Source organism: Diaphorina citri, unplaced genomic scaffold, assembly GCF_000475195.1.
Source record: "Diaphorina citri unplaced genomic scaffold, Diaci psyllid genome assembly version 1.1 scaffold232, whole genome shotgun sequence".
Taxonomy (NCBI): Eukaryota; Metazoa; Arthropoda; class Insecta; order Hemiptera; family Psyllidae; genus Diaphorina; species Diaphorina citri.
This window is the reverse complement of record NW_007377669.1, coordinates 44,983-68,665: the sequence shown is the minus strand read 5'-3', so window position 1 is coordinate 68,665 and position 23,683 is coordinate 44,983. Positions and strand designations below refer to the sequence as shown.

The window sequence follows — 23,683 nt, the reverse complement described above, 5'->3', positions numbered from 1 at the left end:
GGCACTGTAGTGCAATTGGAATTGCTAAGGCATTGGATTTATGATGGAGGGGACGTAGTTCGAATGCCATTTATTTATTTGTATTGAACCAGTAACCAGAACACTCAAGTTGTGCAAGAAATTATTCACATTGGTAAGATTAAATTCCATAGAACGCAGGTCAGCCTGCAGAATACTGGAACGACTTGTAGGACGAATTGCTTTAACAGTTTTGGTAAATCATGTCAGCTGGTACCTACTGAATGGAGATGTTCCAAGGTTTATAGGAGCCTGGCTCAGGAGCAGGAAACTTATTTATTTATTTGTATTGAACCAATAACCATTAGAACACTCAAGTTGTGCAAGAAGTTATTCACATTGGTAAGATTAAATTCCATAGAACGCAGGTCAGCCTGCAGAATACTGGAACGACTTGTAGGACGAATTGCTCTAACAGTTTTGGTAAATCATGTCAGCTGGTACCTACTGAATGGAGATGTTCCAAGGTTTATAGGAGCCTGGCTCAGGAGCAGGAAACTCCTTAGTTATGCTATCTTCACAGAGAAGTCTAATCTTGGCAGGAGTAGCAGGAGAGTCCAAGCGATAGTAATCTTCACGACCTAGCTCCTGCTTACGATATGCATCAATAGCATCACGGATTGCAAAGTACACAGAAGATGCCAGGAGCAGAGGAGGTTCACCTACTGCTTTAGAAGAGTATACAGCGCGGGGGTTTGGTGCCCCCTTGAGTAAAGATACATTGAACTCAGCCGGGATATCAGCAAATCCAGGGATCTTGTAAGTCCCAGGACCTCTGGTATAAAGAACACCACTAGGTGAGAACATGAGCTCTTCCATGACATACAGACCATAGCCTTGCATGAATGCCCCTTCTACCTGTCCCACATCGATGGCTGGGTTGAGACTCTCTCCCACATCCATAACAATCTCCGTCGCTCGCACCTGGTGATCTCCAGTCAAACAATCAATCTCCACCTCAGACACAGAGGCACCGTAACCAAAGTAGTTAAAAATGGCACCTTCGTTCTTCTTCATATCATAGCCAATGTCAGGCGTTTTGAAATACCCGGTGGCTGCAAGACTGGTTCGATCAAAGAATGCAGCCTTCACCCAATCCTGCCACTTGCCTGTGGGGTTCTTCTCCTTGTAAGGTTTCAGACGTTCGTTGAGTTTACTACAGGCATCCTGTGAACAGATTGACCAATATTCATTACCTACTCGTTCTGATCATAGGAGAGAATATTTGGATGATATTCTAACGAAGTACCTGATTGGTTGAGATTGAGCACACGGCCAATCAGATACGAGATAATTCGTAAAGTGCAAATGCAAAGTAACCTCGTGTAGAATGATCCCAGGAAAATAATCATGGTAATATTTAAATACAATCGAGTTGGAAATAAAACCATCTCCAATATCTTACCAGAATTGAAAAACCAATAAAGCGGCTGTATCGGTTTATTTTTGGCCCACTACAAAAAAAAAAAAAAAAAAATATTACCGAAACGGCCATCCCTCTCAGCAAACCCCCCCCCTATGGAATTTAATCTTACCAATGTGAATAACTTCTTGCACAACTTGAGTGTTCTAATGGTTATTGGTTCAATACAAATAAATAAATAGCATTCGAACTACGTCCCCTCCATCATGAATCCAATGCCTTAGCAATTCCAATTGCACTACAGTGCCATAATTAAGTATTTTGTACACCTAGTCAATATTTAGAACGATATATCACTAAGTTCTTACACAATCTACACCTTCAATATTGTCTTTCAGGGTGGAATTAACAGTAGTCAGAAATTCATCCTCACTGTGAATTCGGATCCTGACTAAGCTTTAAAAGTCCCATTTTACTTCTGGGTTATCAAGATGGAACAACCCTAAGCTTTAACCAGAATGTCCCAGTAAAGATTTGGTTAGGGTTGTTCCAGCGTGATTACCCTCCATCTTACTTTGTTTCACTTGTAATTTTTTTAAAATTTTCACTAGGTATGTACCTCTTAAATTTTATACGAATTTTTATAACAATAAAATAATAACTTCGACTAACCTCTCTATACTATATCTAATATCATTTTTATTTTTTGTTCCCTTTTTGTTGAACCCTCACTGTTTTTCCTTTGCCCCGTTATACGATTGTATGGACTGAAAATCACTATTGTAAAGCAGCCATCTTGTAAACAAGTTTTTTTTACCTTATGTAAGTTTTTTTTCATTACTTTTACAAGTCCATACGATGGTGGAATCGGGCCCTGGACACTAAAAGGGAGAAGGCTGAAGTGATAATTTTGTTCGAAAAAAAACAAAGGGGAAGGATTTGTTTATTGTCTTAGAAAAATAACAATTCATAATCTGTATACTTGTACATGGTGACCACGGTTATATGTACCCCCCTCCCCATTATCTTCTGAATATGAGGTAACAATATTTTAATATAGCTAGAAAAAAAAAACGAGATTTTGATTTCTTGTCTACCCTCTACTAGGCCTAGATTCAATTTATTAAAGAACGTCCACCAATTTTATGACTTATCCCTCCCCATTATCTTCTGAATATGAGCTAACAATATTTTAATATAGCTAGAAAAAAAAACGAGATTTTGATTTCTTGTCTACCCTCTACTAGGCCTAGATTCAATTTATTAAAGAACGTCCACCAATTTTATGACTTAAAAGATAAATTTCTGCAAAGAAAATGAGAAATAACATGTGAACATATGTTACAAAATTTAATACCTGAGAAACATAACATATTAACTTTAATATTAATAACAACGGAATTATGTATTTTCATCTTTTAGTAACGGCCAGGTCGTATAAAGCACAACCTGAAAGCCCAATACAATATGGAATTGTATTATTTAGACCACTTTTGCTGAACAAATTTTGTCCAAATCGCAGACGTTGATTCATTTCAGAAACAACATCCGCCACATTATTGCTGATATTCGATCTCACTTGGTATAAAAAATGTATTTCTATTTAGCTAGAATTAGGATTTTAGATTGTGCTTTATGGGAGCTAGCCGCGGCTTCCACAAAAAAAAGTTAATATTGTGTCCATTATCTTGATAAATATTATCAATTTCAAACTTTGATATGAAAAATCCTATGCTACGCAGATGATCAAGAGCAAACAGGAGCAACCTGGGTTATATTGCTAGGTTTGATTTGTGCTTGCATTATCTTGAACATTTTATAGTGGGGCTCCACATATTCTGGTACTTTCTTTTTCGAAGACTAAATATTGACTAGGTGTACAAAATACTTAATTATGGCACTGTAGTGCAATTGGAATTGCTAAGGCATTAAGACCTGTTTTTCCTACGCGGCGTCAACTCGACGTTCACCCTGCGTGAGAAGTGGGGGTAAAAATTGAGGGGAAACTCAACAAACATGACATCTAGCGGAGAAATCGCAAAACAATTTCGTACTCGATGCTAATCGAGAGTCGCTTCCGGAATTTAGGACGCGGCGTTCACTCGAAGAGATACGCTAGGAGGGGAAGTGAAATGAAAAACATGCATCCAGTTCGCGTCGGGTTCGCATCACACCCGCGTCGGAATGAAAAATAGCTCTAGTGACCCAAAAGACTCGAAAAAAACAAGCCAGACCCAAAGTTTTGACTTTGTCGCGAAGTAAACAGCTTTATCCCTAAAGGGGATTCAGATAAACAAGTTGAGAACCGCTCATATTTCGGAAGTGAAAGATAAATGAGAGTTCAAGACGGAGAAAGATTATTGTTTATTTGAGTTGTAATTTATTTTTAATACGAAATGGGCCTCTTCTCGAATGAGCCATTAAGAAAACAAATTATTTACACCAGTGCCGGTCACCTAGAAGGGGCCTAGGGGCGCCTAGAGGGGGCTAAGGGCTGCTTAGAGGGGGGCAAGGGCCGTCTAGATGGGCCAAGGGCCGAATAAAAGGGGCTAAGGGCCACCTAGAGGGGACCAAGGGCAGCCTAGAAGGAGCCAAGGGCCGCCTAGAGGGGGCTAAGGGCTGTCTAGAAGGAGCCAAGGGCCGCCTAGAGGGGGCTAAGGGCCGCCTAGAGGGGACCAAGGGCAGCCTAGAAGGGGCCAAGGGCCACCTAGAGGGGGCAAAGGGCAGTCTATAAGGGGCCAAGGGTCGCCCAGAACGGGCCAAGGGCCGCCTAGAGGGGTCAAGGGCAGTCTAGAAGGGGCCAAGGACCGCCTAGAAGGGGCCAAGGGTCGCCTAGATCTGTTTAGGTTTAGGATAAAGTTCGCCACGGGCTGGAATTGACCTATCGCTTACAAGGCAGACGCTTTACCCTCCAAGCTAGCTAGGCAGGCTAGGCCAGTTCTTGATGTGTGAGTTAACTGACGGAAAATTTCCCTTCTACGCCCCTGTGGTTTGTCAATCCGAGGGTCACAGGTTCACAACCCTCCGAAGACAGTAAGACACTGATGAAATGCTAAGCATAAAATATGACCTCAAGACCAGAAAATTAGTTCAAATACCTACATTACTTACCTAATAACTAAGCATTGTACAATATTAAACCCATAAAATAAACGAGACCTTGTTTAGACTGCTGGGGCAAAGGGACTTTTTAGTCTCATTCGAGCAGGATAAACAAGGTATATTCTATTCTATTCTATTCTATTATAGGATATTCTAACATACTTTCCTTAATATAGGATAAGGAAAGTAAAAGTTATTAGACAAGTTTTATTTAAGGAGTTTTAACAGTAAGGTCCTATCTCTAACAAGATTAGTCAAGCATCTTCGTCTCATCCTGGGGCCTACCTAATCGTTTCCAGAATAAAGTTATACCTATCTCTACAGCTACAGCAACTATCAACAAAGGAATAATAATAATAATAATAATAGACTCTTGAGTGGAAGGCAACCACTAGGCGAGGTTAACGCCTTAGGCGTTCTCTACCACCTAACGTCAACCTACTATCAGCCAGCCTAGTCAGCAAGTTGGAGGCTGGCGCGCTTCCAAGTGCTAGGTCGCGGATTCGATTCTCGCCCCGGGGTGAACTTTATTCTAAAGAGAAGGTTTGAGGCCGGCCACTCACTATCACGTAGATCTGACAGGTGCGGCTGAACAATGCCGCCTGTCAGGTCTAGCCGTGTGTTGAATTGAATTGTATTTTATTGATCAATCAATTGTTACATATATGTATAATGGTGTGCTCATCGGGTATCAGGTAGACCTGACAGGTGGACCTGATCAGGTGTAGGTACCTGTCAGGTTTACCTGATAGTGAATGGCCGAACTAAGGCTCGATCTCGGAACGGCTGGCTTTCTCCTACCTTACCTATCCTTCTTTAATAATAATAATAATAGACTCTTGAGTGGAAGGTAACCACTAGGCGAGGTTAACGCCGGAGGCGTTCTCTACCACCTAACCATTAGAGCTCCTTTATTATGTGGTCATTCTCAAATAAATGATAAAATTCCATGCCTCGGCTGGGATCGAACCCACGCCCTCCTATTTACCAGGCGAGCGTCTTGACCACTACGCTACCGAGGCAGGTTTCTTCGATTTTGGGGACGATAAGATCTTCATTGTTAGGCCAGCCATTCACTATCAGGTCGACCTGACCGGTAGATACATCTGATCAGGTCCGCCTGTCAGTTCTACCTGATAGTGAGGGGCTGACCCTCCTCCTTTTCACCTTCTTCTTCTTTGTTCAGCCGGGTCGGCGGTTACCGTCAGCCTCTCAATCAGCCCTGGGGTGATTGTGATTGCTTTGGGCTATTTGGTTTTAGAAATTTTACGGGTGTGGATGTCCTTCGCTCTCGACCTTTGTTACTTTTTTTTTAGCAAGGGGAATTTCAGACTGGTATTCTCTCTGTTTAAAGTCCCCCCCTGCCAGACTAAGCTGGTCTACTCCCTGTTTAAGGTCCCCCAGCCAGACCTTGTCTATACTGCCTGCGTAGGACTCAAAATTCCCTTTAGTCTCGCAATCTTAACAAGCCTTTCATTGACTTTCCTTTGGAGAAGACTGAATGAATTATAAGTGATTCTGTTAGGGCTGTAGGTATCATATCACTTTCTTTCCTCAAAGTACCTGAAATGTAGGCAAGTCTTGCCTTTTTTTTTCTTCGAAAATCCAAGTTATTACTTATTAGGTAGGTACCTACTAAATGGCCCAGCGTGAGAACTGGATCGCGATTTCTTTCTCAATCTCCAAACCCTTTTTCATTGAAACTGCCATTGATTCCTCATTGCCTACCTAAATTCCAAGAATTATTCCCAATACCTAACTAAATTCCGGGAATTATTCCTAGAATGACGGGGTCAGTTTTGACCTTTGACGCGCTCATTCCGTGCTGTCCGATTCCTAGACAGCGTCTACACTACATTGTCTACCTGTGAAAGAGTGGCTCTTTGTAAATGGTCAAGTGGTACCCAAACCTTTGAAAAAGGGGAGGGGGTTCCTTTTTTTTTGGAGCTAAATTCCCTTTAGGGATGAGGAAATATAGGTAGGTACAAGAAAAGGGATAATAATAATAATAACAGACTCTTGAGTGGAAGGTAACCACTAGGCGAGGTTAACGCCGAGGGATGAATTTTAAGGAGGAGATGATAATCAAGGGTGGGGTGGTAGAGAATGCCATAGGCATTAACCCCACCCTTGATCAAACTTTATTTTGTACTTATATGTTCATTATGTTACCATTTGTAAATATTTATTCTGTAAATAAAGTTTGATCTAATCGTTAAATAATAATAAGAAGTAGAAGCAGATAATGAATTAGTGGATGTTCCATTCGCACGTATTGTGTATTTTAATACCCGTTATACCCAGCCAGCCTAGTTGGCTTGGAGGGTAAGGAGTCTGCCTTGTAAGCGCTAGGTCGCGGGTTTGATTCCCATCCGGGCGGATTTTATCCTAAAGAGGTAAGGTTCGTTCTCGGAACGCCTGGCTTCCTCCTGTCCTGTCTCTGTTCCCTTTTGGGACGATAAGACCATAGCACTTACAGTTTCCCTCTATCAAACCTATTGAAAGGAGAAGAAGGAGGAGGAGATGGAGTAGAAGAAGAAGGAGAAGAAGAAGAAGAAGAAGAAGAAGAAGAAGAAGAAGAAGAAGAAGAAGAAAAGAAAACAAACAATAACAAAGAAAAATCAAGAGTAAGAATTGTGGCATTCCAGAAGTTACTTTCGTAAAGTGCTCACTTTTTTTATGGGTATTTATGTTTATGTGTTTTTTTTTTTTTTTTCAATACTTCAATCTTCAATCGGGAATATTCAGTTGAAGATTTTTCAATGGTATTTGTTCTGTTCGCGGCCGCACTTCTTCAAACTTCAAAGTGAGAATTTTTTTTCAAAAAATTATTTCCTTAAAAAAAGTGCTGAAACTATTTATTTTTACGAAGTATTTTGGATATTTCTGCTTCATTTGAATTTTGTTTTTTTTTTATTATTATTATTATTATTATTTTTCTTTTTTTACTTTTTTGTGTAATTAAGTTTTTTTTACGAATAAAATTTGGGATCATCAATTTTATTATCGTAAAAAAAGCGGTCAGTTGTGTCAATTTTCACTGGGCTACCTTTTCAGATTAGTTCGTGGTTGTACCTACTCGACATCTGGTACCTATAAATTGATAATTTAATTATTCGGTGATTTATTTATGATTATTAAATTTATTATTTTTAATTTCTTGAATAATGTTGCTACCCAATTCCTTTTGATTTATTTTCTAATTAATTTAAGATTTTCTCGAATTCTTTGATTAGTTCGATTTTCTAAATTTTGTGATTTTTTAATTCGACTTTCTAACCTATTAATTTTTGTAATTAGTTGATTTTGATTTTATACTAATAAAAATCATACCCATTTCAATGTTGTATGTAATTTAAGGTATTTGTGAATAATGCTGAATATCATTTTTGTCTACTTTAGTGTTAAAATCAGCGAATTTTTGTGAATACTTTTTGATATCTGGGTGCAATGACAACTTTTAAAGTTTTTGTAACACCTTCTCTTCTCATTTGTGACTATGACAACTTTTACTTCATGATCAAATTCTATTTCTAGTGACAACTTCTTGAAAAATTTGTCACATCTTTTGTTCAACAATGCCAATTTTCGAATTATTGCGAAATCTTTCGAGTGCTAATGTGACATCTCTCTTTGTGACAGTTCTTTTTTGAGTGGATAAATTTTTACACTTCTTGTGCCAACTTTGAAGATTTTTGTACCAAATTTGGTGATTTTTGTGCCAATTCTGATAATTTTCGTTCCCATTTTGAGGATTTTTGTGCCAATTTTTGGCTCTCTTCTGGGGCTTCGTCACAGTTTGTGGACCCCTGGTGACATTGGCGGACTTTCCGATCTGCAATATTTCGGGTTGACTTCTAGGCGACATGGGAAAGCGGAAAAAACTGCTCACCCAAACTTTCTGTCTGCTGATATTCGCTCTGAACACATGCCTGTGTGATTGGTGGTAAGTTGTTTGCTAATTTTATCTAGATGTATTATTATATTCCTAAGGGACAAGAGAGGAAAGAAAGAAGGCACATCCACCATAATATTAGTGGAGATGTCAAAATTACAACTTGTCTGACCGAACCTTTATCTCTTTTTCGCTGATATCTCAGTCGCTCCAAGTCAGAGTGCATCGGGGATCTGTCTATTAGTTAGAAAACAAAATTTCCTACTATTTTCAATATTATTTGACATACCTATTTACGTGGGTGTAGTACTATTTATTTCAGGAAAATCCAACGAAGAATAGAATGTTCGGCTCTTATGGGTTAACGTTCATCTCGTCAGCCTAGTTCGCTTACAAGGCAGAGTAAGCGTTAGGTCACTAGGTTCGATTCCCACACGGGCGAACTTTATCCTAACCAGATAAGGTTCGTTCTCGGAACGGCTGGCTTTCCCTTATCCTGTCCTCCTTCCGTCGATTTCGGGACGATAAGACCTTAGCAGTTACAGTTCTCAACAACCGTGTTACAGTCAGCTTCCTCTATCAAATCTCTGAACACTACAAATTTACTAGTACTAGGGAGTGCTGTAGCTCTCCGCCCCGCCAAGTCTAAACAGTTTGACAGCGCTACTAGAGATATTAAACGCCACAGAGAAAGTATCCGTTTCCAGGTAGAATATAGATTGCACCACATTTGAAAGCAATGAGGCAACGACCCCGTATTCCAAAATCTGAAGGCACGACTTCCAATCCAGCTGAAAGCTTTAGTCCCCCTCCCTTTGGGGTAGAAGAAATGGTTGGTCGTAAAAATCAGCAAAATCTGTTCGCAGGGAATATCCTGAAGTTACGCTTCAAGCAGTGGCGTAGCGTGGGTGTAGTACTTGGAATGTGGTATTACACTAGTAATCTATCAAATCTCAAATTGCCAGCCTAGTTAGCTTGGTTGGTAGCGCCTTTTAAACGCCAGGCCGCGGGTTCGATTCCCGCCCAGAGCGGATTTTATCCTGATGGAATAATGGTCGCTCTCGGAACGGCTGGCTTTCTCCCATTCTGTCTTCATTCTCTCTTCGATAAGACTCTAACAGTTTACAGTTCCCTCGATCAAACCTCTTAGAAAAAATAATAGTAATTAAATAATAATTAAAAAATAATTATTAAAAAAAAAATAATAATAAAATAAAAAAAAAGAAGAAGAAGAAGAAGAAGAAGAAGAAGAAGAAGAAGAAGGAAGAGGAGGAGATGAAAAAAAGGGGGGGAAGGAATAAGAAGAAAATGCCGTAAAAATGAAAAGGAGAAGTCTATAGAAAAGAGTTCGACAAAATCAAAATGCTTCTTCATTTTGTTGAAAAGAGAAAGAGGAGAATAGAAGAAAAAAAGGAAGAAGCAGAAGCAGACGAAGAAGAAGGAGAAGGATTGAATTGAATTGATTTGAATGAAATATTTATTTACAAACAATACTAAGCACAAATGTTAGCTCATCCCCTAAGCTTACAGGAACTTCTAGGGGGTGAGGGTGTTTCCTTCTTCTGTTGGTTCTCAGCTTCAAAGTGAAGTTCTATAGATAGGTATATGTCAGATTCTTATCAGGTTTTCTTCAATTAGTTTTTCTTTAATTTTCTTCTTAAGAAGAAGAATAAGAAACAGGAGGAGGAGGAGAAGAAGAAGCAGAAGAAGAAGAAGAAGCAGCAGAAGAAAAGAAGAAGAATAAGAAGCAGGAGGAGGAGGAGAAGGAGAAGAAGAAGGAGAAGAAGAAGCAGAAGAAAAGAAGAAGAAGAAAGAAAAGAAGAAGAAGCAGGAGGAGGAGGAGGAGGAGGGGGAGAAGAAGAAGAAAAAGGAGAAGAAGAACAACCCAGCCCTGGGAAATACTTTTTAAACACCCTGAACAAAGATTTTTCCTGAAAAACTGGACCTGTTACCTAAGAAGAGAAACCCAGCCTTAAAAAACACACTGTAGAGATTTTTAAAGAAAAAATCTGGACTTACTTTTCCGCCATCCTGTATTTTTATTACATGCTGCATAATTAGCCTTGCAAATGTTCATCCTATACCCCGACTAAAATTCGATGCCTGAGGCTGTTAGAAAAAAATTTCCATGTTGATTGATAATTGGAAAAACATGGAAAGGAACATTGGGGAAAATGTGCTGTGAACATCACACGACTTTTCTTGCCTGTTGGACAACTGTCGAAATAGCGCTAACCTCCGAAAAGCGGCCAAAATACCGCCATCCGCTACACCGATCTTCACTAAAATTTGTGAGCTGCATACCAAATTTCAAGTCTCTAGCTCTTACCGTTCTCGAGATATTTTGTTTACAGACAGACACACACACACCGACCAATGGCTGAAACTTTGATGGATTTAGGCTCTAGGGACCTCAAAACGTGTTTTGGCACTAAAAACTGACCATCGAAAATTTGACCCCATTACATTACTTTCCTTCCTATAGGATAAGGAAAGTAAAAAGAAGTTCTAGGCAGTTAGGTTCCATAATTCCATATACTTCTTTCACTTCCTTCCCTAAAGCTTGATGTTATGGAAAGTAAAAGTCGTACCTACAGGTGGAAATATACTACATACCTATCTGTAAATACCTATGTAAATAATATACATTCTCTTCCGGATATGTTAATATGTGAAAGCAACCCTTACAACCTTACATGTACAAATACCTACAGGATGGCCTGTACAACTCCATTCGTGGAACTATCTATTGATGATCTGTTCCAATGTATCTTCTTTTTTACTTTCCTCATCCTATAGGAAGGAAAGTAATGTAATCGGGTCAAATTTTCGATGGTCAGAGTTTTTAGTGTCAAAACACGTTTTGAGGTTCCTAGAGCCTAAATCCAAAGTTTCAGCCATTGGTCCGTGTGTGTGTGTGTGTGTCTGTCTGTCTGTGTGTCTGTCTGTAAACAAAATGTCTCGAGAACGGCAAGAGGTAGAGACTTGAAATTTGGTATGTAGCTGTCAAATGTGACAAGGATGCGACACGAAACTTTTGGTTAAGACCGGTGCAACGGTCACTCTGCAGCTGACACAAGTGCGTGAATATCGACATTCACGTCTTCGGTACACAAACGTAGAAGGTGTGATTTTTGTTCATTTTTTTTAGGCGGGCCTTCGCGGGCCGCAAAAATGAGCTCGCGGGTTGGACAAGCCTGCACTAGAATAACAACCTGCTTCCAGTTGTTAGACCTTCCTAGGCCCGGACCTAGTGGACCCATATGTAAATCTGCCCCTGAGGAGTATACTGAAAGAGGGGTTGGTACGTTGTTGAGTCGAGAGGTCTTGAAGAGGGAGGGAAGGGGAGTTTTGTAAGAGGGAAGGGGGAGTAGCTAATTACGGAGAAATGAGAAATCAAGATGGTAGCTATTTAAATACAGACGTAAGTGGCTGAATGGAAAGACATACCGAGGGGGCAAGGTAAACGAACGAAGCGAGCTTTGAGTTTTAACTCGACAATTTTGTTGGCTCTTTGTTGGTTGGTTTGTGGAACTTTGCTAAATCTTCTTTAAGGGTGAGCTATTTTTTTTTTTTTTTTTTAATATGTAGGTTTCATAAAAATTTAACTGTAGCTGCTAAGGTCTTATCGTCCCGAAATCGAAGAAAGAAGGAAGACAGGATAGGAGAAAGCCAGCCGTTCCGGCAACGAACATTCTCCGTTCAGGACAAAATCCGCCCCGGGCGGGAATCGGACCCGCGGCCTAGAGCTTACAAGGCAGACGCACTACCAACTAAGCTAACTAGGCTGGCAGAGTGAAATTCAAAACATTGGAAAATATTGACATCTGATCTCATCATCCTGCATCAGTCGGACCAGGGGCAGAGATGTACCTGTTTCATATATGTTTTCAATTTTTCAACAGCCTCAAGATATTGCCTTTTACAGGGTACAATCATACAACGTATACCGACATCTATGTAAATGGGTATTAAATGAGTTAGGTTTGAGATATAGGACGTATCGAAAGTTCCATAGCCGAATTTTCGACCAAAAAAGTTAAGTTCTGGTTTCTGGAAAAGTTTGACTTATGCTGTTAGGTGGATTTCACATCTAGACTGCAACTTGCAGTATACGGCAGTTTTCATGTTGATGGCTACATAGTCTTATGGGCCTGTTCACACTTGTGTTTTTCGATACCCGCCTCCTCGCATTAACCTCACCCGGCCTGAGTGCGCCTGGAAAGGAGAGCAGTACAAGATTGTCCAGATGGTCACCCATCGTGGTGCATTCAGCTTGCTATCGTCGCCGACCAAGGCGGATTTCACATCTAGACTGCAACTTGCAGTATACGGCAGTTTTCATGTTGATGGCTACATAGTCTTATGGGCCTGTTCACACTTGAACTTAAAGTTTAAGTGTGAACAGGCCCATAAGACTATGTAGCCATCAACATGAAAATAAAAAGTTGGAACCCAACTTGTTCGATCTCTCATTTCGTTTTCCACCACACCACTAGTTTCAAACCCCCCTTTTTCACGATTCTTATGGCCTTTTTTTAGTGTCACTCATCGAATGGGAATTTTAGTGCCGATGCCGCTTATGAAATTCTCGTTCATCGTTATAAAATCCCGGAGTAGAAAGCTTTTTATGGGACATTTTGATTTTATGAATCGAACAATCAACACTTTAACACATTCAACAATGCTGTTTGGAGTCAGCTCGCCTTAGTGGTCACTGCGCTCGCCTTGCACGCGGGAGACCCGGGTTCGATTCCCGGCAGGGTCAAGAAATTTTCTATCATGCAAATGATTGATTCCGTGACTGGCTGTTGCGGGGCCCACTCAGCCTCGTGAGGAAAATGAGTAGCTATGACGTAGAAATGGTAGGTAAACATTGGATGTTAGGATTATTGAGATATTGGGAAAATCCTACAATGCTGCAGTGAGCACCAAAGTTGTGATATAATAACACAAAGAAAACTGCATTTACTTTACAGTGCTGTTTGGGACTTTTCAGTCTCACCCTAACAGTATAAATATAAACGAGGTATACTCGATTCCAGTGCTGTGTAGACCTTCAGTCAGCCTTGTAAGCTCTAGGGTTCGATTCCCGCCCGGGCCATATTGTATTTTATCATAAACGGGTAAGGTAAAAGTAACCAAATCCTGCCTTCCTCCTGTCTTCGATTGCTAGACGATAAGACCTTAGCAGGTACAGTTTCCTCTATTAAACCCGAAGAAAAAAAAATTACTGAAAAATTGGTTTAGTCAACAATAAAACTCACTCAGAAAAGGGGTCCCCCCGCGGGGCCTCAAAGGTTCTAGGTAACTAAAAGGGTTAACAGTCATAAAATAGTGGCTCAATTTCAGCTGCACTCGCATTCTCTCTCTCTCTCTCGCTCCTTTACTCTCACCCTCTCGTTACTTAAATTTTATGATATTCCCCCAAAGAGAGAGAGAGAGAGAGAATTCTCATCAACGGTAAACTACAGATTGAAAACCTCTCTCTCTCTCTCTCTCTCTCTCTCTCTCTCTCTCTCTCTCTCTCTCTCTCTTAAGATAGTATCTCGGCATCGCTTTCACATTTCTTCTTTTACATGCCTATCCAAGAATGGAAAAGTTTGGTTAGAAAATTTTCGCCCTAGTCGGGATTCGAACCCGGCACAGTGCTCTTGAATAGTAGGCCGCAGAGGTGGGCAAGACAAAGTTCGCCTAGGATGGAAATCAAACCCGCGCCCTAGCACTTACAAAGGAGACGTGTGATCCCCAAATAAAAAATTTATCCCATACACAAAAAGCCCACTCTGAGGCTTAGGTGTAGGGGGAACTGCCCCAAAAGATGGGTTAATTTTATTCGAACCCTTCTGTGAACAAGGGCACCTAAAAGATGGGCTAAGCTTATACGAATCTACGAATCCTTCTGTTAACAAATTCCATCTTACCTGTTGAACTCCTCGCATTGTTTCCGTCGTTCTTTATACTTCCCACTCTCATGCACCTGCTCAAAACAGCGTCCGAGTGTACAATGTTCCAGTACTTGATTGTAGTGCGTCAAATTGCCGGTGACAAATAGGTTGCTACGAGCAAAGTCCGCATAGTCTAGCTTCAAGAATTGAGCCACGTGATGACCCATAGTTTCAGCTGAAAATATGAGAGAAGAGTTGATTTATAAAATAAGATACCATAGTCGGATTAAAAAAAAAAAAAAAAAAAAAAAAAAAAAAAAAAAAAAATCCCCCCCCTAAGGAGGAGGAGGTGAAGAAGAAGAAGAAGAAGGAGGAGGAGGAGGAAAAAATTCTTGATCAAGTTTTGTCTCAATATCAAAGTCTATTGCTCTCCCATAAGTTTACGTATTTCCCATTAGGTAGGTAGTTTTTTTTTATTGTAGGTAGGTAGACAGACCTATCCAATCATCCTCTCTTACTTCAGTAAATAGCCCGTACAATTCTGATTGCAATTTCTGCAAGGAAATAAATTAATGTTATAAAATCATGATCTTCCTCTCACGCAATTATTTTGTCGCTGCTGGGATTCGAACAACTTGTAGCTACTGAGACTGTTTTCGAAGCACTATGAAAATCTGTTACATCCACCAATACTGATTTCTACGTACCTACACTGACGATAATGACTAATGAATTCATTATCCTACCAAGTGCACTAACTGTTTTCGAAACACCCTATGACAATACTCGGTTATGAACAATGAATCCATTTTGAGACTATCGTAACTGAAGTACTGACACGATTTTGGGCACACCCTATAAGAATACAACACTAATGTTATAACGGGAGAAAAGCTTATAAATCCCCTCAGTGCTTAAAAAATCCCCCTCTAAATACAAAGTGACAAATGTTTTCCCTCCCTCCCTCCCATTTCCCTCTCTCCTTCAAATCCTTCCCCTCTCCTCCTGCTTCTAATATTTAAGAAGATTAAATAAAGGAAAAGAAGAAGAAGGAAAAAAAAAAAGCGATGCGGTACAAAGGAAGCATGAAAAGGATGGAATAAGAGGGAATGGGGGAAATATTGAGATAAGGTAAGGTGGGGAGAGGAAAGGGAGTGAAAGAAGAGAGGGGAAAGAAGGAGGGATGGAATTAGATGATTTGGAAGAAAGGGGAAAAATGAGAACTGAGGAAGAAGAGAGAAAGATGGAAAGGAAGAAGAGGCAAAATATTTGTTTGGTTAAAGAGGAGGGAACGGATAGAAGGGAAGAAGGAGGGATGGTATATTAGATGAGATTGAAAAAGGGAGAAAAAGAGGGACCGAAAGAGAGGTGAAAAGAGAGAGAGAGAGAGAGAGAGAGAGAGAGAGAGAGAGAGAGAGAGAGGAGAGAGAATAGAAGTGGATGAATAGGAAGAAGGAAACAAAAATGATAGGAAGATGAGATATGAGGTAAAAGAAAGAAGGAGAAAGAATGATGAAAAAGATCTTTTTCCATCATAAGGGAAGAGAAGGACGAGGAATGACGAGAAAGGAAGAAGATGGGGGAAAGGAAAGGAGAACGATCTTCTTTGCAGAAGAGGAGAAGTAGAAAAATAAAGAAACTGATGGAAAGAAGAGATGATAAGAAGAAAAAGAAAGAAATAACTTAATGAATAGAAAGGGGAGGAATCAAAGGAAGAAAAATAAGAGAAAAAGAAAGAGGAGGAGGAAAGAAATAGAAAAAGGAGAAGAGGAGGAGGAGAAAATAAAGGAGGAGAAGGAGAGAGATGTCAAAACAGCATATTTGTGAGTGACACTCACACCCAGGCTCTATTCAAAGTCTTTCTACTTTTAGACATTTTCACTCTTTTCATTTTTAATAAGCCCTGCAAAAGGTTCCAACCTTCCAACTAATCTTTTGAAAAAGAAGACATTACTTCTATACCTAGGAACATAAGTATTGGGGAAAAGGAAGACAGGATAGGAGAAAGCCAGCCGTTCCGAAAACATACCTTATCTTCTGTTCAGATAAAAATCCACTCCGGGCGAGAATCGAAATCGCGACCTGGTGCTAACAAGGCAGACGCGCTACCTTCTGAGCTAACTAGGCTGGCTCTAGAATGTATGGATATAGATCTTCATCAGGGACGGATCTTGTGAGCCAAGAGCCGAAATTCCGCCCCTGACATTGTCAAACATTTTTTTTTATATGTATACATATATACAGGGTGGTTCGTGATTTGCGAACCACGCTTATATCTCAGAAACGGCTGGGAATTAAGGAATGAAATAAACGGCATGCGAAATGTAGTTTGCAGTGTGCTATATTTTGCAGTCTAGATGTGAAATGGCCCTAACACTCACCTCTTTTCCTCCAAATCCCCCTCCCAATCGCTTCGTTTTGGCCACTATTCTATTGCTGGGCACTCCCAAGGCATGGGCAGTCATCTCTTGTATTTCCGATGGATGTTGAGAGGACACGAATATTTCCATACAGCCGTCTTCTAGTTTGGGAACGGCCACAGATACGTTTGTTTCCAGATAGAAATGTTCCTGACCTCCCACCGATACTTCACCTGAGAATGGAAACAACTAAATATTATAATAATAGACTCTTGCGTGGAAGGTAACCACTAGGCGAGGTTAACGCCAGAGGCCTTCTCTACTACCTAACCCTTAACCTACTAGCAAGTATATGCGGGCAATTAAATTCTTAGAGACTGTTCATACACAGTCGACCCCGTCGATCGACTGTCGACCGAAACCATACACTGACTCAACCATAGGTTCACCTCTTCACCACGTCGATCGACGGGGTCCACTATGTATGGACACAGCTTTATGCCGTATTGTTTTGTACAATGCTGGCACAGCGATAGTACGTCGAGTGCACCAGAGTTTCCTGATTGATCACTGAAATTAAGCAACGTTGCGCGTGGTTGGTATCCGGATGGGTGACCATCTGGGCAATCCTGTGCTGCTGGATTTTTCCGGACCCCACTCAGGCTGGGTGAGGTTTATATGAGGTGGCTAGCTTGTCGCCTTCAAAAGCATTGTCTTGGAAACTTTAAAAAAATAGTCGACCGGCCGTCGATGTCAACTGAGATGAATCTATGTTATCGAGGCAGTGTGGACGGTTCAGTCGATATCGACCGACGGCCGGTCGATAACGACCATGTGTGGAGATACCTTAGATTCGTAGAAGTTTAACCCATCCTTATTTAGGGTTGTTTAGCCCCTACACCTAAGCCTCAGATTCCATGTGTGGAGATACCTTAGATTCGTAGAAGTTTAACCCATCCTTATTTAGGGTTGTTTAGCCCCTACACCTAAGCCTCAGATTGGGCTTTTTGTGGGACACCTTAAGACACGGATCTTACCTTCCAAGATATGGTCCACTTTGAGGAATTCCTCATCTACATTGCCTCTCCCATACACACTGGGTTCCAGGTTGAAGAAAGATTTGTGCTCTATCGCTTCTTGGATGGAAAAGATAGCTGGTAGTTCCTCATAGGTGACTTTGACTAGGGCAGCTGCGCGTTGTGCTATCAGCTGATCTTCCGCTATCACTCCTCCAATAGGCTGAGAGGAAACAAAGACAATATAGTTAAGTAATGTATTTCTTAAAATTCCTGGTTCGAAAGGGTTTGTTTTCGGAACGGTTGACTTTCTCCTATCCTGTCTTCCCCCTCTCTTCGATTTCGAGGCGATAAGACCTTAGCAGTTACAGTTCCCTCTATCAAACCTCTTAGTCTCGTTTCAGCTGTAGTCGGATGGCGAATGGTGATGGCAGAATAAAGAAAGGGTATCTTTTTTTTTGGTCATACACCAGGGTGATGGTCTCTAGCCATGTTTAATTGGCTCGTCCGGAACCGCAGTCAACCATCGTGAGAACTTGTGCTTGTTCTTTAAAAGCAAAGAGAACCCTTTGAAAACTGCCAGCTAGCAAGGCTGGTTAGGGTTAGCTGTTCTCCTCCTTGTTTATAGTCCCACAGCTAAAAGTACTAACCTGGCCAACACAAGTCACGACATCCCGCGCAAAGATGACGTCATCGTGTATAATCCCGCCCACGTAATTCTTCTGTCCCGGCACATCCCGCTCATCCACCCAACCTCGCACTCCCTCCATGGCCAGAGCAGCACTGGGGTCAACAGAGAGTATCTTGGCGTGGGGTTTACTCGAGACAACAAAGGCGAGATAGAGTTCCGTCTGGTACTTGGGTATGTCATCGCAATAGATGGCTTCCCCTGTAGCTTGCTTGAAGGCGGAAGCGTGAACGATGGGCCGGCCAACCAGATCAGACTTGGCCTGAGTAGATGGCACCTGAAAATAAGGAGCCAACCTAGTTAGACTGGGGGGTAAAGCGTCAGCTAGGTCGCGGATTAGACTCCCACCCGGGCCGGACTTTACCCTAAACTAAACAGAAATAGATAACATTCGTTCTCGGAACGGTCTCCTATTCTCTCCTCCTCTTCTTTTCGATTCCAGGACGATAAGACCTTCGTTACAGTTTCCCCTGACAAACCCCTTAAGAAATAATAAATCTTATACGGAGTATCAAAAATATCATAGGCATGGTCATAAGGCTAGGTTAAATCAAGTCGTATATTAAGAAATGTGCAACTCACCACTTGGAAATATTGCGAACTCTTGGTTGGCAATGTATGGAAGGTTTGGGCTCCACTTTTATCTCGCGATGATATAGGGGTCACTTGAGTGTCTACACTGACAGCTATATAGAACTTGTAGAATAAGCTCAGTGTTAGACTTCGCCTGTATTGGATCATACCTCCGGGAGCACTGTGGTCCAAGGGGAGATCTGCCATGAGATTTCGCCAGGTATCTTCGAGGAGTGACTGATTCCATGGTCTGCAATGCAGTTCATATCATTAAACACGGAGTAAAGGGACTTTTCAATCCTATACGAGCAGTATAAATACGCACTATTATTATTATTATTATTATTTATATCATTAAGATTTAGCGGCTGTTTTACGTAAACATATGAGATGAAAATGCCATAAAAACCTTGTAATTCGTAATTTGTCAGACGATGTTACTCACTTGTTGATCATTTGTTCTGTAGTTTTCTTAGCGAGCACCGTAGTAGGTGCCATACCACCGAACGCAAACTCGCAATCTTTCACCACAGCGCCATCACTTTGAATATCAAGAGTAACATTGAAAGCCGCGTTCACAATAGCGATATCGTCATCTCGCCGTCTGGCTTGCTTGTAGGCCTTGAAATATTGCGTCTGACAAGAGGAATAAGAAACGGTGTTACTAATTCAGATGCTGTATGTTATTTCGATAAAATAAATAGAAAAGAAGAGCAAAGGGAAGAGACATTCAATCAGTCAAATCATTAATTCTTTGCGTGAAAGCAGAGATGAGCTTCTTCACAACTTTTGTGCGTATCACAGCATTATACGAAGTGCCTTCTTTACTATTAATTTTATTCTCATCTACTCGTACCATGAATCTTTTTATACTGGTAATGCCGCCACTGGTCGCTACTCGATTAAAGTAACAAAGTTCAATTGTTCTCACGAGGTCGAGTGCACACCGGACTCCAAGCACAGAGCCGAAAAACCCCGAACCTGGGACCTCCGGTGTGCAAGCCTAGTGTGATAAACACTCAGCCACGGAGGCTACTCCAACATTATATTTTAGGCTCTCCGAATGAGGGGTATTAAAGGATACGCAGTTTTCGAGGGGGGGGGGAGAGAGAGAGAGAGAGAAAAAAACAAACGAACCTCTGCTGTGTGTGGAATGTATATGGCACGCAACACCTCATCAGGTCTGACAATATTCTTCCTGTAGGACGTATAGAACGACCCATCCATTGTCACCTCTCTTGTTCCCTCTGCTTTGCTTTCCAGGAGCAGTCGACATCTAGCAGCCATTAGGATGGGGTTCATATCTGAGATAGGACTGCCAGTCATAATGTTACCGCCTATGGCCTAAGGAAGGACAAAACAAAGTTACTATTTGAGACATATGGACAGGAGGACCTCAATCAGAGTTTAGTTCTGAGTGCATTCTCACAGAAACATACTTTCCTTTCTATGGCATCAAAAAGTAAAAATGAGTGCACAAAACCGCAAAAGCTATAATTTTGAATGCACTCAAAGTTTCACGCAAAGAACAACCATATTTTGAATGCAAAGTTCCACTCATAGAACAAAACAAACCTTCGAGTGCACTCAAACTCAAACCTTCGCATTAAGATTAGGTTAGATTACACAAGAAGAGGTTTTGTTCATTGAGTGAAACTTCGAATGCACTCAACATTTCGGGATGATAAGACCCAAGTAAGTAAGAATTAATATGAAATAGCACTTACAGCAACATTTCGGATTTGGTTGCCGGCGAACCAATGCAGCATTTCCACAATGGCTACATACACTCGGCTCTTATGTGATGGTAGCTTTTCAATTTGTTCGCTCAGTATTGCCCTCATATCATTCAATGAGGTTGCGCCTCCAATCCACACCCCATTCTCTTCTACGCGAGGTTGAGTAAGCTCAGGAATAAGTGAGGGTTGAATGAGAACAGGGTAGAAGAATTTCTTGAATTTCACCTCCACTCCTATTTCGCTGTTACCGACCACCAGTTTGGCTTCAGGGAATTTTGCCTTGAGCTCCAATAACTGAGTGAGGGTTTGAGGTCGGTACCTGCAACGAAGGGAAAGCGTACATAGAAATACTAACTTACCACGTAGCCTTAGTTGGTAGCGCGTCTGCCTTGTAAGCGCTAGGCTGCGGGTTCGGTTCCCGCCCGGGGCGGATTTTATCCTAAACGGATAATGTTCGTTCTCGGAACGCCTGACTTTATCCTATCCTGTCTTCCATTTCTCTTCGATTTAGGGACGATAAGACTTTAGCAGTCACAGTTCCCTCTATCAAACCTCTTTTTTTAAACTTACCATGTAGCTCGAGGTCCTCGTATTTGCAAGTATTCCTTGTCGTACGTATCGTTCAGCTGAAGCTCAGGAGGGAATGTAGGTTCTTGAGATTTATCATACGGGGTGAACTCACTCGGAGAAAACAATTCCTCTTTCTCTTCCTCATCGCCTGGTTTCTTATTCTTACAGCAGTTCTCTCCCATGGCACACACACCATTACCATTCTGCACACTCCCATTGATTCCATTTGTTCCGTTTGTGAGGCGATCCCGTTCCCATTCTTCGGTGAACGTTTTGAATCCTTCTAATATCGGACGATAGCCCGTGCATCGGCACAGGTTTCCTGAAGAAAAAATAAATAAAAATTATAATAATAATAATATAATTAAAAATTTCTCTTTGAAAGATCGAGTCCGTCACTAAAGACTTTAGTGCCCAGTTGTAGAGTGACGTTAAAGGTAGAAACACACTACCATCACATGACATGACGTGACGGTACAGTGTTTCTACGTTAAGCCTCTATCAAATGAAAATTATCGAGTGTCGCGGTATATACATCTAAAACACGAGTAAATACCTAGGTACATGTATTGTGTACTACTCATTATTAGTGAAGTTAAAAGCCCCTTTACAATGTGTCGAACGAATTGAACAAGAAGCTATTCAACTGATAAAACCAACCTGGTCGTGCAGAGATTAACGCGCTGGACTTTGGATCTGGAGGTTGGTGGTTCGATTCCAAGTCAAATCATAAAATTTATCTAGGTGTAATAATTGGGGAACGATATTTGTTACAAGCGTTTAAGTGTGCTTAACACAATTAAAATTCCTTTCCTATTCAACTGATATTGGAAGTTAAACTCCAAATCAATTCCATGACGATTAAATTACCTTGCAAGGCGACTTCCATGTCCTTCATGGTGGGTTTCCCGGGTAGCGACCTCAGCAGAGCATACATCGACATCACGATCCCCGGAGTACAAAACCCGCACTGACTACCGTGAGCTTTGGCCAATCGTTCCTGGACCGGATGGAGTTTGGTTTTGGTGGAGCCTATGCCTTCTACAGTGGTCACTGCTAGGCCATGCATAGAACAGATGGGCGCTAGACAGGCGTTAACTGCTAGATGACTGGAGAGAGAGGGAGTTGAGGATAATACGAGACACAATAGTTGGATGGAAGATAATGCCTTAGGCATTAATCCCGCCCCTTAGTTGGGATTTCGTTAATAGTTAACCTGCTTCGGTGGCGTAGTGGTCAAGGCGCTCGCTTCGGAGGACGCGGGTTCGATTCCGGCCGAGGCATGTTTTATCATTTATTTGAGAATTTGCTAATAATAAAGCTTTACTTAAGGGGTAGGTGATAGAACATCATCTAGTGGTTACCCTCCAGTCAAGTCTATTATTATTATGATTATCAAGATGTCAATTTTTGTGGTGCCTACTAAAGATGCGTCCACACCATAAAGGGGGATGTAAATGCAGTTTCTGTGTTATTATGTCACAACTTTGGTGCTCACTGCAGCATTGTAGGATTTTCCCAATATCTCAATAATCCTAAAATCCAATGTTTACGAGAGTAGCTTCCGGAATTTATGACTCGGCTCGGCGTTCACTCGAAGAGACGCCAGGAGGGGAAGTGAAATCGAAAATACGTATCAACGCGACGCGGGGTTGGAATGAAAAACAGTTCTCCTGTTGAAGACTTTACTGTCAAAAGTCTCAAACATGATCCGTTTTACGCCATCTTCGGTAAGCAGAGTGCATGCTCATCGCCAATATTATGCCTGTGGCTGTGGTTTGACAAGCTGGGACAATCTCAGTTTACCGTCCTCCAGGGAGACAATAAATAACCATAGGGCCAGCAGATCAGACCTGACAGGCGGACCTGATGAGCACACAAGCTATCAGGTAGGCCTGCCAGGTACGGCTGAAGAGGTCCGCCTGTCAGGTCTACCTGACAGTGAGTGGCTGGCCTAAGGGTACTAAATTTATGGAGCTGAGGCGCTGGCTGAAAACGCAAATTCATCCCTGATTTTCAGTACAACCCGATCCGCGATTCCCAGAATCGCTCTCCCACCAAGGGCACTAAAAATGACCCTAGGGACTCTGAAATGTATATCTTATGGGCGTTAAAAAAGGGCCTGGGGGCTCTGAAATTCCGGCCCTGACACTCCTCCATTCTGGCACCCCCTCTTGAGTTGTAGGTACAACTCTGGTTTGCTTGTCACAAGTGGAGAGATCTCATTTCTTAATGACCCCACTCCTGGGTTGAGAGACTCCCCTTGGGGTCTGGTCCCCTGTCCCAAGGTAAAACGAGGTAAAAACTTTGGTCCTTGAGGAAGGAGAGTTAGTGCTTCCCAACTCCTTTTCAGACATCTTTCGTTCTATAGAGAGAGAGCTGTAACAACTTGGGTCTTATCATAAGACCTGACACCTGATGAGCACACACACTATCAGGTAGACCTGATCAGGCTTACCTGATAGTGTATG

General features: G+C 41.5%; 1 protein-coding gene across 1 annotated transcript; it reads right to left on the bottom strand.

Moving 5' to 3' along the window:
* Window positions 1-337: 337 nt before the first annotated feature.
* Window positions 338-22,937, bottom strand: LOC103506383 (xanthine dehydrogenase). The gene is made up of 13 exons (XM_026821445.1): window positions 22,933-22,937; window positions 22,083-22,321; window positions 21,213-21,534; window positions 20,631-20,961; window positions 20,041-20,247; window positions 19,349-19,539; window positions 18,913-19,153; window positions 18,293-18,607; window positions 17,664-17,865; window positions 16,648-16,859; window positions 14,303-14,514; window positions 3,330-3,352; window positions 338-1,223 (listed from the first exon to the last, which is right to left on the bottom strand). The coding sequence occupies exons 1-13, from the start codon at window positions 22,935-22,937 to the stop codon at window positions 463-465; spliced, it is 3,261 nt and encodes a 1,086-aa protein (XP_026677246.1). The 3' UTR covers window positions 338-462.
* Between the last annotated feature and the right edge of the window lie 746 nt (window positions 22,938-23,683).

What these genes read in the sequence shown, in the direction of transcription:
- LOC103506383 (XM_026821445.1), bottom strand. An exon ending in CGAGGACCTCGAGCTACATG is followed by an intron (nt 20,962 to 21,212) that starts GTAAGTTTAAAA and finishes CCTTCGTTGCAG; the next exon opens with GTACCGACCTCAAACCCTCA. An exon ending in AGTGGACCATATCTTGGAAG is followed by an intron (nt 16,860 to 17,663) that starts GTAAGATCCGTG and finishes TTCCATTCTCAG; the next exon opens with GTGAAGTATCGGTGGGAGGT.